The sequence below is a fragment of the Heptranchias perlo genome, chromosome 40 (assembly GCF_035084215.1).
Source record: "Heptranchias perlo isolate sHepPer1 chromosome 40, sHepPer1.hap1, whole genome shotgun sequence".
Taxonomy (NCBI): Eukaryota; Metazoa; Chordata; class Chondrichthyes; order Hexanchiformes; family Hexanchidae; genus Heptranchias; species Heptranchias perlo.
In genome coordinates, this window is record NC_090364.1 from 4,189,487 (window position 1) to 4,208,715 (window position 19,229).

Consider the following 19,229-nt stretch of genomic DNA (forward strand, 5'->3'; position numbering starts at 1 on the left):
CAGTCCCTGCCTCTCCAAATGCCCGTAGATCCTGTCTCTCAGAATACCCTCTAACAACTTACCCACTACAGATGTCAGGCTCACCGGTCTGTAGTTCCCAGGCTTTTCCCTGCCGCCCTTCTTAAACAAAGGCACAACATTTGCTACCCTCCAATCTTCAGGCACCTCACCTGTAGCGGTGGATGATTCAAATATCTCTGTTAGGGGACCCGCAATTTCCTCCCTAACCTCCCATAACGTCCTGGGATACATTTCATCAGGTCCCGGAGATTTATCTACCTTGATGCGCATTAAGACTTCCAGCACCTCCCTCTCTGTAATATGTACACTCCTCAAGACATCACTATTTATTTCCCCAAGTTCCCTAACATCCATGCCTTTCTCAACCGTAAATACCGATGCGAAATATTCATTTCGGATCTCACCCATCTCTTGTGGTTCCGCACATAGATGACCTTGTTGATCCTTCAGAGGCCCTACTTTCTCCCTAGTCACTCTTTTGCCCTTTATGTACTTGTAGAAGCTCTTTGGATTCACCTTTGCCTTATCTGCCAAAGCAATCTCATGTCCCCTTTTTGCCCTCCTGATTTCTCTCTTAACTCTACTCCGGCAATCTCTATACTCTTCAAGGGATCCACTTGATCCCAGCTGCCTATGCATGTCATATGCCTCCTTCTTCTTTCTGACTAGGGCCTCAATCTCCCGAGTCATCCAAGGTTCCCTACTTCTACCAGCCTTGCCCTTTACTTTATAAGGAATGTGCTTACCCTGAACCCTGGTTAACACATTTTTGAAGGACTCCCACTTACCAGACGTCCCTTTGCCTGCCAACAGACTCTCCCAATCAACTTCTGAACGTTCCTGTCTAATACCATCAAAATTGGCCTTTCCCCAATTTAGAATTTTAACTTTTGGGCCAGACCTATCCTTCTCCATAGCTATCTTAAAACTAATGGAATTATGATCACTGGTCCCAAAGTGATCCCTCACTAACACTTCTGTCACCTGCCCTTCCTTATTTCCCAAGAGGAGGTCAAGTTTTGCCCCCTCTCTGGTCGGGCCATCCACATACTGAATGAGAAATTCCTCCTGAATACACTCAACAAATTTCTCTCCATCCAAGCCCCTAATGCTATGGCTGTCCCAGTCAATGTTGGGAAAGTTAAAGTCCCCTACTATTACCACCCTATTTTTCTTGCAGCTGTCTGTAATCTCCTTACATATTTGCTCCTCAATTTCCCATTGACTATTTGGGGGTCTGTAGTACAATCCTATCAACGTGATCTCTCCCTTCTTATTTTTCAGTTCTACCCATATCGACTCCGTGGGCGAACCCTCGGATATATCCTCTCTCACTACTGCCGTGATGTTCTCCCTAATCAAGAACGCAACTCCCCCTCCTCTCTTACCTCCTGCTCTATCTTTCCTATAGCATCTGTACCCTGGAATATTTAGCTGCCAGTCCTGCCCCTCCCTTAGCCATGTTTCAGTAATAGCTATAACATTCCAGTCCCATGTACCCATCCATGCCCTGAGTTCATCTGCCTTGCCCATCAGACTTCTTGCATTGAAATAAATGCAGTTTAATCTAGACTTCCCTTGGTCTTTGCCGTGCTTTCTCAGACCATTTGTAAAGAACTTACTTGTCGTTCCCTGCTGAACAGTTTTGAATGTGCAGTTCGTGTATGTAACGTTGATGTGTACAGTATAGACCACCCCGGGCTGAAGGTTGTTGAATATCAGATCAGTTTTGCTGTCGTTTGTTCTTATTGTGATTCCGTCTAAAGTCGCAAAAATCAGATCGAAGTCTTCAGGAATTATCCAATCGACTTTCAGGGCAGTTGTGTTCACAGGAACGACGAGAACAGGTGACACTTTCAGAGAAAGGAAATCATTTTTTGAAGTGATTAGAATATTCATGAGCTTTTTTCACAACAAAACAGCGTGGAGAACATTACCCCAGAAAGGCCATGGACACAGATTCAGTTAAGGTGTTCAAAATGGAGAGAGATGTTTACCTGGGTCGGCAGCTACCATACAAAGAATAACATGAAGTCAAAACTATTCTTATTTAAGACCTACAATTTCACATCTTTGCACCTACATTTGATAAAACATGGCTTTACGTTGAAGGTCAATGTAGAATTCCATGGGTCACATTAAATAAATGTCAGAGATGACACCAGTAAGGCTGAAACTGTCGTAACATTGTTCGTGCAAGCTTCCTTGTAGCTAACGCCTACTACTTCAGAGTCATTTGAATTCGTCATATCCCGTCAAGATATATCATGCTCAGGAATTTATTTTGGGCCCTCAATTTTAAAATTAAATGCTATTACACCATGTTAAAAGGTTTGATGTCATTAGCGTGGGTGTCAAACTCCTCAGGGCTGTTGGCGACATGGCGATCCTGTGTAAATATCCATTCAGAGTACAACGTTACTGTTTATGGAATGATGCAGCACTCCCTTTCAGGATTGACTTTTCAGAAACTGATGGGCTTGGCATTAACGGGAGCAGGTGCCCCAGGCACCCAGACCAGGTGTCCTTCCCCTCAGAACAGCCTGGGCTCTTCCCCACTCTCTTTGCCACTCTCTGCATTTATCGCCATTCCCCCAACTCTCCAATGTGCCCTTTCTCTTTGTTTCACTTCACTTCCTCCTCCTTCCATGGCTCCGAACAGCCATAATTGACCTGTGCTCTGTTGAAAGTGCTAGGCTGAGGTATTGGCATGAAGTTGCCTTGATTGATCTTCTAACAAGCTCAACTGCAGTTCCCCACAGACTGTTCGTTGTTACTCCAAAAGACAAGGGAGGCGAGGCACAAATCATGAACAAACATGAATATGTTCACAACTCAATTTATTCCCCCCTTGAGTCTCACTTTGCTCATTGATTAAAATGACCTAAAACAGGAACTTCCAACCATTGGGTTATCAGTGCCAGTTGTCATAGCGATGTCACCATGTCAGTGCCCACGGGTTACAAACCCTGGTGTAACATTTTTGGGTCTTTAATTTATATGACCTGGAAGGGAATTTGTTTTAATCTATGCTATACAATTGCTGCAAAGGTTAGATTCTGTTTAGAAAAGTGTTAATTCCTAGACGTGCAACTGCCATTTAGATTGTTAATGAGAATGGTTCCTGGGCGAACGTACCAGATAAGTCAGCCATCTTAAACAGTTCTACTTTTACATTTCGCATTAGCTATAAGATGATGGCCAAAACCACAGGAGTCAATCAGCAAATGGTCGTATCATTAAGGAAACACCTTAGGCCATCAGGAAGATGGTTTCCCTTCATTATCAGTCAGTGTGGGGGGATACCTATTGTGGGGAAATTAAATGAAAAAAAGGTTTCTCCAGTCAGTCAGGGAGATTAAGAGACTCCAGGCCTAAGTGTGAGGTGACAGGTCAGGGACAACTAACTTGTAAGTCAGTTTAGCATATAATGGCAGCAGGGATACACGATTTGTTATTTTATGGTATAGGAGCTGTAGCAAATAGATGTACTCAATGGAAAAAGTATATTCTGTTGATTTATGTATTCTATATAAGATAAACCAGTCGATCTCATCTCACTACAGTCCTTTTCAGTCCACCTCCCAAAGACAGGAGAACACACGTGACAGCATGTGGGAGGTCATAGTATACAGTACACGCAACAATGGTCTATGTTATGATTCCCTAGGTCACACTAAACATTAAAGTTGCGCTCCATATCATAGGGGGCGCAAGGTCTGTTTACAGGGTGACGAGTGGGGATGAACGCAAGTGAATATCTAATGTAGACTCATGAAATTTTTACCACCTGATTAGGACAATGCCATTTCGCTACCAGCTGACTATGACCTGAAATTTAACCTCATCTTATTCCACAAGAGCTCAAGAGCACTGTTGCAACCCGAAAACATCCAAGAACAAACAAAATACTGACCAGCACAATCCAACAGGACCTTCTGGAACTTATTGTATCTTGGAATCTAAATACAACTGTGGAACTTACCAGAGCAATTTTGGCTGCAAGCCACCTCCTGTTGATTGAGAAAGAAAGAGGAGCATTAGAGAGGGAATAGCACAATGACCCTTAAACCTACATCAAAAACCTTAAACTTCAACATCATAAAATAGCTGCAGATGGAGATAATAAAAACAGAAAATGCTGGAAATACTCAGCAGGTCAGGCAGCATCTGTGGAGAAGGAAACAGAGTTAACGTTTCAGGTCGATGACCCTTCGTCAGAACTGGAAGAAGTTGAAGATTAAACAGTTTTTAAGCAAATACAGAGCCCGGGGAAGGTGAGGGGGGAGAGGAGAGGAGGAGGAGGGAGGAGGGAGGAAAGAACAAAAGGGAAGGTCTCTGATAGAGTGGAGGGCAGGAGTGATTAAATGACAAAAAGGGATGATGGTGTGAAGCAAAAGGAGGGTGATAATGGGACAATTGTAAACAATTTTACAACACCAAGTTATAGTCCAGCAATTTTATTTTAAATTCACAAGCTTTCGGAGATTTCCTCCTTCCTCAGGCAAATGTTTCAAGAGCTCCTTGAAGCCTACGCATTTATACATATAGAACAATACATGGTGTTTACAGACTGCCCCTGCAACTGCCCGTTGCCAAGGCAATCACCGTGTTCAGACAGAGAGGTGTCACCTGCAGAACCCCCGAATACACATTCAACAAAAAAACAAACAGGGAAAAAAAACAGAGAAAAAAAACAGAGAGAGGCAGAAACATCCGGAAGGCAGAGAGAGCCAGCAAATGACCCATTATATTAAAAACAGATAACATTTGTTCGCTGGTGGGGTAACGTGTAGCGTGACATGAACCCAAGATCCCGGTTGAGGCCGTCCTCATGGGTGCGGAACTTGGCTATCAATTTCTGCTCGACGATTTTGCGTTGTCGTTTGTCTCGAAGGCCGCCTTGGAGTACGCTTACCCGAAGGTCGGTGGATGAATGTCCATGACTGCTGAAGTGTTCCCCGACTGGGAGGGAACCCTCCTGTTTGGCGATTGTTGCGCGGTGTCCGTTCATCCGTTGTCGCAGCGTCTGCATGGTCTCGCCAATGTACCATGCTCTGGGGCATCCTTTCCTGCAACGTATGAGGTAGACAACGTTGGCCGAGTCACAGGAGTATGAACCATGCACCTGGTGGGTGGTGTCCTCTCGTGTGATGGTGGTATCTGTGTCGATGATCTGGCATGTCTTGCAGAGGTTACCGTGGCAGGGTTGTGTGGCGTCGTGGACGCTGTTCTCTTGAAAGCTAGGTAGTTTGCTGCGAACGATGGTCTGTTTGAGGTTGGGTGGCTGTTTAAAGGCGAGTAGTGGAGGTGTGGGGATGGCCATAGCGAGGTTTTTGTCCTCATTGATGATATGTTGAAGGCTGCGGAGAACATGGCGTAGTTTCTCCGCTCCGGGGAAGTACTGGACGACAAAGGGTACTCTGTTGGTTGCGTCCCGTGTTAGTCTCCTGAGGAGGTCTATGCGATTTTTTGCTGTGGCCCGTCGGAACTGTCGATCGATGAGTCGAGCGTCATATCCCGTTCTTACTAGGGCGTCTTTCAGCGTCTGTAGGTGTCCATCGCGTTCCTCCTCGTCTGAGCAGACCCTGTGTATTCGCAGGGCCTGTCCATAGGGGATGGCCTCTTTGACGTGGTTAGGGTGGAAGCTGGAAAAGTGGAGCATCGTGAGGTTGTCCGTGGGCTTGCGGTAGAGTGAGGTGCTGAGGTGCCCGTCTTTGATGGAGATTCGTGTGTCCAAGAAAGAAACTGATTCTGAGGAGTAGTCCATGGTGAGCTTGATGGTGGGATGGAACTTGTTGATGTTATCGTGTAGTCTCTTTAGTGATTCCTTGCCGTGGGTCCATAGAAAGAAAATGTCGTCGATGTATCTGGTGTATAGTGTTGGTTGGAGGTCTTGTGCAGTGAAGACACACGACAACGCAAAATCGTCGAGCAGAAATTGATAGCCAAGTTCCGCACCCATGAGGACGGCCTCAACCGGGATCTTGGGTTCATGTCACGCTACACGTTACCCCACCAGCGAACAAATGTTATCTGTTTTTAATATAATGGGTCATTTGCTGGCTCTCTCTGCCTTCCGGATGTTTCTGCCTCTCTCTGTTTTTTTTCTCTGTTTTTTTTCCCTGTTTGTTTTTTTGTTGAATGTGTATTCGGGGGTTCTGCAGGTGACACCTCTCTGTCTGAACACGGTGATTGCCTTGGCAACGGGCAGTTGCAGGGGCAGTCTGTAAACACCATGTATTGTTCTATATGTATAAATGCGTAGGCTTCAAGGAGCTCTTGAAACATTTGCCTGAGGAAGGAGGAAATCTCCGAAAGCTTGTGAATTTAAAATAAAATTGCTGGACTATAACTTGGTGTTGTAAAATTGTTTACAATTGTCAACCCCAGTCCATCAACGATAATGGGACAAGTAAAGAAACAAAAGATGGGTCTAGAGGAGCTGTAAATGGCAACATCAGAACCATTACCAGCACTTGCTGTCCGAAAAAATGGGTGCAGTGGTTCTGATCTGAAGTTATTGAAATCAGTGTTGAGTCTGAATGGTTGTAAAGTGCCTACTGGAAAGATGAGATGCTGCTCCTCGAGCTTCATTGGAACAGTGTAAGAGGCCGAGGACAGAGAGGTCAGAGTGGGAGTGGGTCGAGCAATTAAAATGGCAAGTGACCGGCAGGTCAAGGGTCACGCTTGCGGACTGAGTGGAGATGTTCAGCAATACCTCCATGGTCTATCTCTCTCTCTCTCTCTCCCTGAACCCCATTCCTCAGTCGCTCTTTCTCCCTGAACCCCATTCCCTAGTCTCTTTCTCCCCCTGAATCCCATTCCCTAGTCTCTCCCTCTCTCTCTCTCTCCCCTCCCTTAACCCCATTCCCCAGTCTCTCTCTCTCTCCCTGAATTGCATTCCCATGTCTCTCACTCTCTCCCTGAGCCCCATTCCCTGGTTCTCGCTCTCCCTGAACTCCATTCCTCAGTATCTCTCCATCTCCCTGAACCCCATTCCCTGTCTCTCTCTCTCCCTCTCTCCATGAACCCCATACATCAGTCTCTCTCCCTCTCCCTGAACCTCATTCCCTAGTCTCTCTCTCTTTCTGAACCCCATTTCCTGGCCTCCCTCTCTCTCTCTGAACCCCATTCCCTAGTCTCTCTCTCTTTCTGAACCCCATTTCCTGGTCTCTCTTTCTCTCTACCCTATTTCCTGGCCTCTCTCTCTCTGAACCCCATTCCCTGTTCTCTCTTTCTCTCTACCCCATTCCCTGGTCTCTCTCTCTCTCTGAACCCTATTCCCTGGTCTCTCTCTCTCTCTGAACCCTATTCCCTGGTCTCTCTCTCTCTCTGAACCCCATTTCCTGGTCTCTCTCTCTCTCTGAACCCCATTTCCTGGTCTCTCTCTCTCTGAACCCCATTTCCTGGTCTCTCTCTCTCTCTGAACCCCATTCCCTGGTCTCTCTCTCTCTCTGAACCCCATTTCCTGGTCTCTCTCTCTCTCTGAACCCCATTTCCTGGTCTCTCTCTCTCTGAACCCCATTCCCTGGTCTCTCTCTCTCTCTGAACCCCATTCCCTGGTCTCTCTCTCTCTCTCTGAACCCCATTCCCTGGTCTCTCTCTCTCTCTCTGAACCCCATTCCCTGGTCTCTCTCTCTCTCTCTGAACCCCATTCCCTGGTCTCTCTCTCTCTCTCTCTCCCACTGAACTCTCGAGTCTGCCACCATTTCTCGAATATTTCCGGCACAGTTGGTGATGTCATGGAGCGCGATGGTGCGGGCTGGGGTGGGGGGGTGGCAGGCGGGGGCGCAATGAGGGGGAAATGTAAAGGTGCGAAAACCTCCTGTGCCACGAGCAGCCTCCGTTAGATCCAGGCCCCATTCCAGGAGGGTTGGCAACCCCACGGGTAACCTGACAGGACCCAGCGACGTGGATGTATTGTGTACCATTGTTATGGTGAGTTAGTCCGATTGGTTGTGGGGCCCACGAGCAGTTATATATATATATATATCACATAACATATATCACAACATATATAACACATATCACATAACACACAATCACATAACATATATAACATATCACATATATAACATAGCACACAATGCATATCACAACATATATCACATAACATATATCACGGCATACATCAAAAATATCATAACACATCCCATAACAGATATCACATAATGTATATCACAACATACGTACCACATAACACATATATAACATATGGCATGCCACATACAACACATATCACACCATAATATCACACCACATACAAAATATATCACACCATGATATCACACCATATGCACCATATATAACATATATCACAACACATATAACTTATATCACATAAGCTACCACTGAACAACAGCAGTCACTTCCCTCATGAGCTGAAGCTGGAACTGTGCCAAAAAACACTCCCACCCAATGAACCTTTAACATCTCAGCATTTTAATTTACAGTTCCTTGTGGTGTGGGACGGTGGTCATTAATGTTCTTATCTAACTAATTCAGGAATAAAAGGGAACAGTCAGAGCCAAAGTCAACAATTTTATTGAGTTTGCTGTCAGGCATTTGCCAAACCTTAGGGCATAATGGGGACTCATAAGCAAAGAAGAGTGAGTAAAGGCAATGGAATGGCTAAGATTGGCCTAAGAGCTCTCAGGTTATATTTAGACGGGTTGTCCTGACGATGTAAAGAGCCTTTCGATGGCAGCACACCTGTTTATCAGGGGCCTAAGCCTTCAATAAGGCGGGCAGGAAACCTGCGCTCATTGCGAGCTGGAAGTGCGCTGCCCGCCATATTGGTATCAGCGTAAAATATTGCCATCCAGCGCCCGCATCTGAAACGGGTGGTAGACCCTCTGCGTAGGCAAATAATTGGCCCAACTCCCGATTGAGGCCTCCCGGTGCAAAATTGGGTTGCCCTAAACGCAGCTGGCAACAGGCCCACTTTCATTCAGGAAAACCAGCTCTACATGCAGTGGTCCTTAAAGGGACCGTTGGAGGCTGCCACCAAAAAGATAAGTTTAAAAAAAATACTTACCTGAATGTGAATATGTCCACATTAAAATCGCAGGACGCTGCTGGCTACTGCTCACCACCACCCCCTCCTTCCTGATCGCTGCCTCGTCCCCCCCCATCCCATCCCGATCACCCCCCCATCAACAAGCACCACCAACCCCCCACCCCGATCCTCCCTTCCCCTTTAAGCACTTACCTGAGGCAGCTGCCAATGACGCAGCGGTCCGAAATCCGAAGCCTCTTCGCCGGCCAGCTGCCGGGGGAGGCCCTAGACCCAATATTGGGTGTGCTCCTCCGGCCTGCCCGTTCAGGCACTGGGATCGTGCCCTGCGCCCAGTCTGCGCCGAACGAATTTCCAATCCTGCACCTCTGACAGTGCAGCGCTCCCTCAGTACTGCACCAAAATGTCAGCTCAGACTCCCCCTTGTTCTGGATTCCCCCCCTACCAGAGGAAATAGTTTCTCTTCATCTACCCTATCGAATCCTTTTATAATTTCAAACACCCCAATTAGATCACCCTTGATCCTTACTCAAGGTATATATATATTTATATATGTGTATTCCTGAGATTCCAGGTTTGTGCTGATTGCCAGGTGTGCCTATTGAGACATCATGGGTCGGTTGCCCGCGATTTCTATGAATTTCCGTTGTGCGGGAAGTGGGTGTGTGAACTCATAAAATCTACCCTATAATGTACATTCCTATCCAGTGCCCAGAAAGTCTCGTAAGATAATGTATTTGCAACAGTCATCAAAAGTCCCTCACCACTGGTGCAGAGTCCAAAGTTATAAGCTTGTAATATATTGGGCTTTTATATTAACTCAACCATGGCCGATCCACCTGAGGAGGTTCCCTTCGGTCTAGCTGAAGAGGCAGGTCATGTGGAAGCTTGTGTCCCATGACGTTGTGGAATATCCTGCCACATCCAAAGCTGAAGAGGCAGAAGAGGAACCCTGGAGGGACCTCACCTTCTCCGCCAGCTCCTCCAAAGGGACTCCTCACAAAAGGAAGTAGCCTTTTGTGCAAAGTGGGACTCAAAGCTGTTCCACGAGCGCCGCAAAGAAAGAAAGAAAGAAAGGAAAAAAAGAAAAACAAACTTGCATTTATATAGAGCCTTTCACCACCTCAGGACATCGCAAATTGTTTTTGAAGTGTAGTCACTGTTGTAATGTAGGAAACCCGGCAGCCAAATTGTGCACAGCAAGATCCCACAAACAGCAACGTGATAATGACCAGATAATGTATTTTTAGGTGTTGGTTGAGGGATGACTATTGGCCAGGACACCGGGGAGAATTTCCCTGCTCTTCTTCGAAATAGTGGCCATGGGATCTTTTATGTCCACCTGAGGGGGGCAGACGGGCCTCAGTTTAACGTCTCATCCGAAAGACGAGAAATGAACCAGGTTGGTGTGGGGACTGGAGTCACATACAGCCCAGACCGGGTAAGGACGGCAGGTTTCCTTCCCTAAAAGGGACATTAATAAAACCAGTTGGGATTTTACGACAATCTGACAGCTTCACGGTCACTTTTACTCGTGCCAGCTTTTTTTTTCCAGATCCACTGCAACCTCCTCCTCATTCTCTCCCTTCTTCCAATTCTGGCCCGATGTGTATCCCCCCCCGACTCCTTCATGCCACAGTCTTCAGCCATCATGCTCTGGAATTCCCTTCCTAACCGCTTCTGCCCTGTTACATCTCTTCCCACCGCTAAAAGCCTCCTCAAATATCTTTAACCGCCCCGTACTCCCGCTTAGTATTTAATCCCACTTTCCTTGTCTGAAACGCCCTTGAGATGTTTCGCTACACTAGGTGTCGTAGACCGGCTTCCAGCCATTGGCGCTTAAGATGGCGTCAGAATCTGAATGACCGCAACGGACGCCAACACTTAAATATTAAGGAGGCTCCCCGTCGACCTGTGACTTGGATGTGGTTGAAAACCCTGGCCAGTTAAAATGGCGGCCGGCGCAAATGAGTCGGGAATGCAGCAGGGATTGTCCATCCGCCATTTTAACCACCCGCCCATTCCCGTTAAATTCGGCCACGTTGGGATACTCCCTCCGTTTCAATTTTCAGCAGGCGCTGTCTGATAGGACGATGTCTCCAGGTTTCTCCGAAAGCCACTCAGACCCTCTTCATTCGATTCCGTTAGCTTTTTTTTTAAGACAATGTGGCTGGTGTGTGCGCACTGCGATATTATTTGTGGGGTTCGTTCCTTTTGGCGTAAGTTCTTTGCAACAAGCTGTCAGCGAGTGTTCCCCTGTCAGTACCCTCCACACCACCAACGTGTGACCGCATTCGCAGCAGGAGATCGACAGTTTAAACTCATTGCTACAGAGGTGGGCCAGTGACTACGCGCAGAGTCCAGTGTACGTTATGAAGTCAGAACAATGTGTGTTTTATGCGATCGTTTATCTCTTATTATACCGGTTCATTTTTTATTACTCGTTCATGGGATGTAGGCGTCGCTGGCAAGGCCGGCATTTATTGCCCATTCCTAGTTGTTCCTTGAGAAGGTGGTGGTGAGCCGCCTTCTTGAACCGCTGCAGTCTGTGTGGTGAAGGTTCTCTCACAGTGCTGTTAGGCAGGGAGTTCCAGGATTTTGACCCAGCGATGATGAAGGAACGGCCGATATATTTCCAAGTCGGGATGGTGTGTGACTTGGAGGGGAACGTGCAGGTGGTGTTGTTCCCATGTGCTTTAAAGGGCAACAGCCTTGCTTTTTATTTTCCATCAGCTTGCTTCCCCTGTCCAATGCCATGTCTCGCGCTGGGATCCTGGGGCTGATTCCACAAGTCCTGCACTCCCAGCGTGCAAAGCACGTTCACAGGGAGCATGACCTCAAAGGTGCACTCACGCTATCTTCCCTGTGCTAATCCCGTTTCTGGGCAGCTTCCAACACTCTACCAGGCACGGCCTGGGATACAGGCCAGTTCCCGGTGGCGATGTCACCTTTCTTGAATAGAGCTGCTATAAAACATTCACGTGCCCGGCCGTTTAGCAGTGCTGCTCATTATAACATACTGCAAATAGTCCAATCACCTTGCCACAAGGCCTGACATGCAACTTAATTATCCATAATATCAGGATTTGCTTCAAACATTATGACTTTGCCTTATTTGAATGTTATGATACTTTATTGTGTTCTCCAATATTTGGTGCCTGACACACTATAATATATTGCCTGATGGACCATAATACGCAGTATTTGATGGACTGTACTATAGGGGGATATTTTGTATTGTATCATGCCGTTTGCCGCGTTCATCAGGAAGGGCGCAGGTATCAGGGGGGTGATGATCCCAGGCAGCAGAGGCTGTCAGGTTAAGGCCTCCCTGTACATGGACGACGTCACCGTCTTTTGCTCTGATCAGCGGTTGTTCCACAGACTAATGGGCATCTGTGGCTAGTTCGAGCTGGTCTTTGGGGGCCGGAGTGAACCGCAGTAAGAGCGAGGCCATGTTCTTTGGCAGATAGGAGGCCCGATCCTTTGTCCCCTTCACCGTCAGTTCCGAATACCTGAAGGTGCTGGGGATCTGGTTGGGGGGGGCCCCTGGCCTGCACCAAGAACTGGGAGAAGCGGATCGCCAAGCCCAATCAGAAAATGGTATGTGGGGGAGGGGGCGATCCCTCTCCATAACCGGCAGGAACCTGCTGATAAGGTGTGAGATACTCGCGGTGTTGGTCTACGCTGCCAGAGTCTGACCCATTCCCCACAACTCCACCGTCACAGTCACCTGAGCCATCTTCCACTTTGTCTGGACGTCCAAGTTAGAACCCGTCCACAGGGTCACCATGTACAAGACCCCAGACAAAGGGGGGGGAAGAGCGTCCCCAATGCCGCCCTGATCCTGATGGCCACCTTTGTGTGTGGCTGCCTCAGGATGTGTGAAGAGCCCCAGTACGCAAACACCAAGTGTCACTACGTGCTGAGTTTCTACCTGTCCAACACACTGAGAAGGCTGGGTCTGGCCATGCTGGCCGAGCAGATGCGGGACATCCCATCCAGTTGGACCGTACCCCACCACCTGTCCCAGGTGGAGATAGAGAGGGGCGAGGGCCATGGATGGATTTGAAAACAAGGATGAGAATTTTAAAATCAAGGCGTTGCCGGACCGGGAGCCAATGTAGATCAGCGAGCACAGGGGGTGCTGGGTGAACGGGACTTGGTGCGAGTTAGGATACGGACAGCAGAGTTTTGGATGAGGCTCAAGTTTATGGACGGTGGAAGATGGAAGGCCGGCCAGGAGATCATTGGAATAGTCAAGTCAATAGGTAACAAAGGCAAGGACGAGGGTTTCAGCAACAGATGAGCAGCAGTTAGCAAGAGGGTCTTTGAGTGATGGGTCTTTATCACTGAAAACACTTAATTGCTGCTAGCTACAACTCTCCTTTCAATTGTTCTTTTGCTTCTACAATTAATTTTAGTTTTTTATGGAGTATTGTGTCCAATTCTGGGCACCACACTTTAGGAAGGATGTCCAGGTCTTGGAGAGGGTGCAGAGGAGAATTACCAGGAGGGACTTCAGTTGTGTGGAGAGATTGGAGAAGCTGGGATTATTCTCCTTCGAGCAGAGAAGGTTAAGGGGAGATTAAATAGATGTATTCAAAATTATTAGGGCTTTGGATAGAGCAAGTCGGGAGAAATTGTTTCCTCTGGCCTCTGGCAAGTGGGTTGGTAACCAGAGGTCATAGATTTAAAATAATTGGTAAAAGAACTAGGGGGGGAAATGAGGAGAGATTTTTTCACACAGAGGGTTTTAAGATCTGGAACACACGACCTGAGAGGGTGGTGGAAGCAGATTCCATAGGAACGTTCAAAAGGCAATTGGAGTTTACTTGAAGTGGTTTGCAGGGTTATGGGAAAAAGCTGAGGTGTGGGACTAAATTGGACAGCTCTTTCAAAGAGCCAGCACAGGCACGAGGGGCCAAATGGCCTCCTTCTGTTATGTAAGATTATCCGATTCTATGCCATTGGTTTTTCTAGAACTCTCAGTTCCTCATAATGTTTTGTGTGTTTCTGTTTGCTTCTTTCTGCTTGGCTGTTCTGTTATATTTGAATGGTCCATCCTGTCGTGACAGCTGACAACCCGCACGTCACCACAATGACCTCACATGAGCCCAGGACGATCACCGTCGCTGTGAGCAGCACTGCCCTCGCAGTCGAGTGCGACATGAGGGCGAAACGAAAGAGTAAAAATACCTGACCGGCGCCACACAAGACAAAATAAGACGAAGCAGATGTGGACGCAGCACAGCCTGAGACACAAACAGCTGGCCAGTCACTTAAATACCGAGCTTCACTGGAGGTCGGAACAAACCTCTGCATCCTCTCTAACACAGCTTCCTCTTTCACATCAGTATGATGCCTGGTGAATAGTTTCAGTGCAGTTTTATTCTGAATAAGACCAAAAAAAAAACCAATCCAGCTGTGTCCTGATCATTGGGGAAATTTTCACCTTCTCAGCCTGGAACAGATCGCCTGCTCGTTGTAGACCCTGCTCGATTTTAGAATCAGACCACTGAAGAGACATTTTTAAACAGTTTGCTCAGTGGCGGGTTTGCTCGGTGTTGTGACAGATTCCTCAGCATCGGTAAAAGTGGCCAGGAAGTCATGTGATCGTCGCCGCCACACATCTGGCTCTCTTAGTGGCTTCTAAGTGACTCCAGTCGCACGCCAATGTGGGTGACTCTTAACCGCCCTCTGAAGTAGCCCAGCGAGCCCCTCAGTTGCATCAATTTAAAAAGAATTTAAAAACTCCCTACCCAACAGCACTGTGGGAGAACCTTCACCACACGGACTGCAGCGGTTCAAGAAGGCGGCTCACCACCACCTTCTCGAGGGCAATTAGGGATGGGCAATAAATGCCGGCCTTGCCAGTGACGCCTAGAACCCAAGAATGAATTTTTTAAAACTCCTCAGTCCTGCAGAATAAATAACAATAAATAAATGACCCACCCCACATTATCCTCACATCAATCTATATAATTTTGTCTTTTAAAAAGCATTTGGACAGTTACATGGGTAAGATGGGTATAGAGGGATATGGGCCAAGTGCAGGCAATTGGGACTAGCTTAGTGGTATAAACTGGGCGACATGGACATGTTGGGCCGAAGGGCCTGTTTCCATGTTGTAACTTCTATGATTCTATGATTCTATGAATCAATCAATCCAGCCACACCGTCACTGACACTAATTTTCTCGGGATGAGTCACTGACATGGAACCAGCTTTTTTCATTTTATTCATTTGTTATTGGTTGCACAGGCACAAGGTACCGAGAGTATCTGCTGAGGGTCACACTTCCCTCTTACACCAAGGGACGTGTGATAAAGATCACAAGCATGGCCTGCTCTACATCCCCTTTCAGCAGTTGCTGTCTGCACTTCACAGCAATCACAGGGTATCGAGCAGCTCAGACTGAAAACAGTCTGACTGACTCCAGTAACAAAAAAAGCAGAAACATTTCAGGTAACACCCACTGTAACACTCTCCCCTCACTGTAACACTCTCCCCTCAATGTAACACTCTCCCCTCACTGTAACACTCTCCCCTCACTGAAACACTCTCCCCTCACTGAAACAGACTCTCCCCTCACTGAAACACTCTCCCCTCACTGTAACACTCTCCCCTCACTGTAACACTCTCCCCTCACTGTAACACTCTCCCCTCACTGTAACACTCTCCCCTCACTGAAACAGACTCTCCCCTCACTGAAACACTCTCCCCTCACTGTAACACTCTCCCCTCACTGAAACAGACTCTCCCCTCACTGAAACACTCTCCCCTCACTGTAACACTCTCCCCTCACTGAAACAGACTCTCCCCTCACTGTAACACTCTCCCCTCACTGTAACACTCTCCCCTCACTGTAACACTCTCCCCTCACTGAAACAGACTCTCCCCTCACTGTAACACTCTCCCCTCACTGAAACAGACTCTCCCCTCACTGTAACACTCTCCCCTCACTGTAACACTCTCCCCTCACTGAAACAGACTCTCCCCTCACTGAAACACTCTCCCCTCACTGTAACACTCTCCCCTCACTGAAACACTCTCCCCTCACTGTAACACTCTCCCCTCACTGAAACAGACTCTCCCCTCACTGTAACACTCTCCCCTCACTGAAACAGACTCTCCCCTCACTGTAACGCACTCTCCTCACTGTAACGCACTCTCCTCTCTGTAACACACCCTCTCTGTAACACACCCTCTCTGTAACACTCTCCTCAATATAACATTTTATTTTCCCTGTCACGTTGAGAAAACTTACTGATTCACTTAATCAAATTCATCTTTCCCTAAACCATTTCTCTTTGTGCTAAAGTTGGAACTGAGAATGGACACATACATGAGAAGCACTTTGATCGGGCAAGAACATTTAATAATCAGACAGAGAAGACAAAAATGGACCGTCTTACCCAGGCTGGGATTAATGTCAGTAACAGCAGCAGCCAGCGGTGATTGGGATCCATTCTAGTCCCCATCCAAAGTCACCACATCCAGCTCAGAAATCTCTCCCCCAGGGAGCTCCACTGACCGATCTCTCCATTCCTCTCCGTGTGTCAGTGAAAATGAAAGTTTCTTTTCTGCGGCAGCATGAAAGGAACTGAACAAATGATTGTACCATCAACAGTATGGTGCAGACTTTACCCCGTAAATAGCAGCCCAGCCTAATGAGGAAGTAAAAGAGCGTCCAGTGGACTGGATCTTGGTTTAATACACGTAAGAAAACGGTGGCCTGAAACAAATTGTTCTATGTATAGAATAACAGCTTTAAGTCTCGGGTGTATTCCGACAGTGCTGGCGATGAATTTAAGCTTTGCTCAGAGCCAGTGAGGATTCCCCAGGTGCTCGCTCGCTGAATCCCAGAGTGGATTTCTTTTCATGCTGTGGTTTTTTGACTGCTGGTTTACCTCAGCCCTTTGTTTCTACTCAGAATTGGACTGCAAATTTCCATCGACTTAAGAATCGTCACTGTGGGAATTTACACTCGGGCGACGCTGAGAGAGAAGTGTTCAATTGAGTAAGAAGAGTTCCAAAAGAGGTCAGATGCGAAGTGAGCCTCAGGGGATTTTACCCAAATCTAAATACAGGTGTGTGAGCTCGTAGGTGACATTGTCGTGCTCACACGCTCCGCCTGTTTACAATTAATCACGGAGCAGCCAGTGGAAAGGATTAACCCTTTCACCACCTCTTCCCAAATCGTAGTTTGACCCTGGACAATTTGGCCATGTTCGACTCTCACTCCCACTTCCTCCAATTTACTGTTAGACACTGTTTAGCCGATTCCCAGCAGAGATTAACCCTTTCACTCACCCCTTCCCACACTCTCCCCTCACTAGCACACTCTCCCCTCACTAACACACTCTCCCCTCACTAACACTCTCTCCCCTCACTAACACTCTCTCCCCTCACTAACACTCTCTCCCCTCACTAACACACTCTCCCCTCACTAACACTCTCTCCCCTCACTAACACTCTCCCCTCTCTGTAACACTCTCTTCAATATAACATTTTATTTTCCGCTGTCACGTTGAGAAAACTTACTGATTCACTTCACCAAATTCATCTTTCCCTAAATCATTTCTCTTTGTGCCAAAGTTGGAACTGAGAATGGTCACATACATGAGAAGCACTTTGATCGGGCAAGAACATTTAATAATCAGACAGAGAAGACAAAAATGTTCCGTCTTACCCAAAGGCCCAGACTTTCCCGGTTGGGTCCGGAGGAGCACTCTTGCCTCTCCTTTTTTTAAAATTCGTTTATGGGATGTGGGCGTCGCTGGCGAGGCTGGCATTTATTGCCCATCCCTAATTGCCCTTGAGAAGGTGGTGGTGAGCCGCCTTCTTGAACCGCTGCAGCCCGTGTGGTGACGGTTCTCCCACAGTGCTGTTAGGAAGGGAGTTCCAGGATTTTGACCCAGCGACAATGAAGGAACGGCGATATATTTCCAAGTCGGGATGGTGTGTGACTTGAAGGGGAACGTGCAGGTGGTGTTGTTCCCATGTACCTGCTGCTCTTGTCCTTCTAGGTGGTGGAGGTCACGGGTTTGGGTGGTGCTGTCGAAGAAGCCTTGGCGAGTTGCTGCAGTGCATCCTGTGGATGATACACACTGCAGCCACTGTGCGCCGGTGGTGAATGGAGTGAATGTTTAGGGTGGTGGATGGGGTGCCAATCAAGCGGGCTACTTTGTCCTGAATGGTGTCGAACTTCTTGAGTGTTGTTGGAGCTGCACTCATCCAGGCAAGTGGAGAGTATTCCATCACACTCCTGACTTGTGCCTTGTAGATGGTGGGAAGGCTTTGGGGAGTCAGGAGGTGAGTCATTCGCCACAGAATACCCAGCCTCTGACCTGCTCTTGTAGCCACAGTATTTATATGGCTGGTCCAGTTAAGTTTCTGGTCAATGGTGACCCCCAGGATGTTGATGGTGGGGGATTCAGCGATGGTAATGCCGCTGAATGTCAAGGGGAGGTGGTTAGACTCTCTCCTATTGAAGATGGTCATTGCCTGGCACTTGTCTGGCGCAAATGTTACTTGCTACTTATGAGCCCAAGCCTGGATGTTGTCCAGGTCTTGCTGCATGCGGGCTCGGACTGCTTCATTATTTGAGGGGTTGCGAATGGAACTGAACACTGTGCAATCATCAGCGAACATCTCCATTTCTGACCTTATGATGGAGGGAAGGTCATTAATGAAGCAGCTGAATATGGTTGAGCCTAGGGCACTGCCCCGAGGAACTCCTGCAGCGATGTCCTGGGGCTGAGATGATTGGCCTCCAACAACCACTACCATCTTCCTTTGTGCTAGGTATGACTCCAGCCACTGGAGAGTTTTCCCCCTGATTCCCATTGATTTCAGTTTTACTCGGGCTCCTTGGTGCCGCACTCGGTCAAATGCTGCCTTGATGTCAAAGGGCAGTCACTCTCACCTCACCTCTGGAATTCAGCTCTTTTGTCCATGTTTGGACCAAGGCTGTAATGAGGTCTCCTGGCCCCACTAAAGAGAGTTTAACACTTAATCTTACAAAGCCCCTTCTCCCGAATGACATGATAGGACCCCGATTTGCATGTCTTGATGAGGCTCCTGCCTGAATCAGGCAGGTGCCTCAGCCGCCGGAAAAAAAAGGACCGTTAAGGTGGGCGGTGTGTGGGAATCGAGCGGGAACAGGGGAGGTCATTTTTTTGGT

At 47.6% G+C, this 19,229-nt stretch overlaps 1 protein-coding gene across 2 annotated transcripts in view; it reads right to left on the minus strand.

Annotated features, from left to right (window-relative positions):
- The window catches only part of LOC137305518 (receptor-type tyrosine-protein phosphatase H-like), a 55,676-nt gene extending 38,230 nt beyond the window's left edge, over positions 1-17,446 (minus strand). The window contains exons 1-3 of one of the 2 annotated variants that reach the window (XM_067974381.1): positions 16,459-17,446; positions 4,007-4,034; positions 1,644-1,874 (exon numbers count right to left, since the gene is read on the minus strand). In XM_067974381.1, coding sequence (XP_067830482.1) covers positions 1,644-1,874; positions 4,007-4,034; positions 16,459-16,524 — 325 coding nt within the window. In that variant the 5' untranslated portion in view covers positions 16,525-17,446. The remainder of the gene's footprint in view (positions 1-1,643; positions 1,875-4,006; positions 4,035-16,458) is intronic. The other variant, XM_067974380.1, reaches the window with a different exon arrangement.
- Between the last annotated feature and the right edge of the window lie 1,783 nt (positions 17,447-19,229).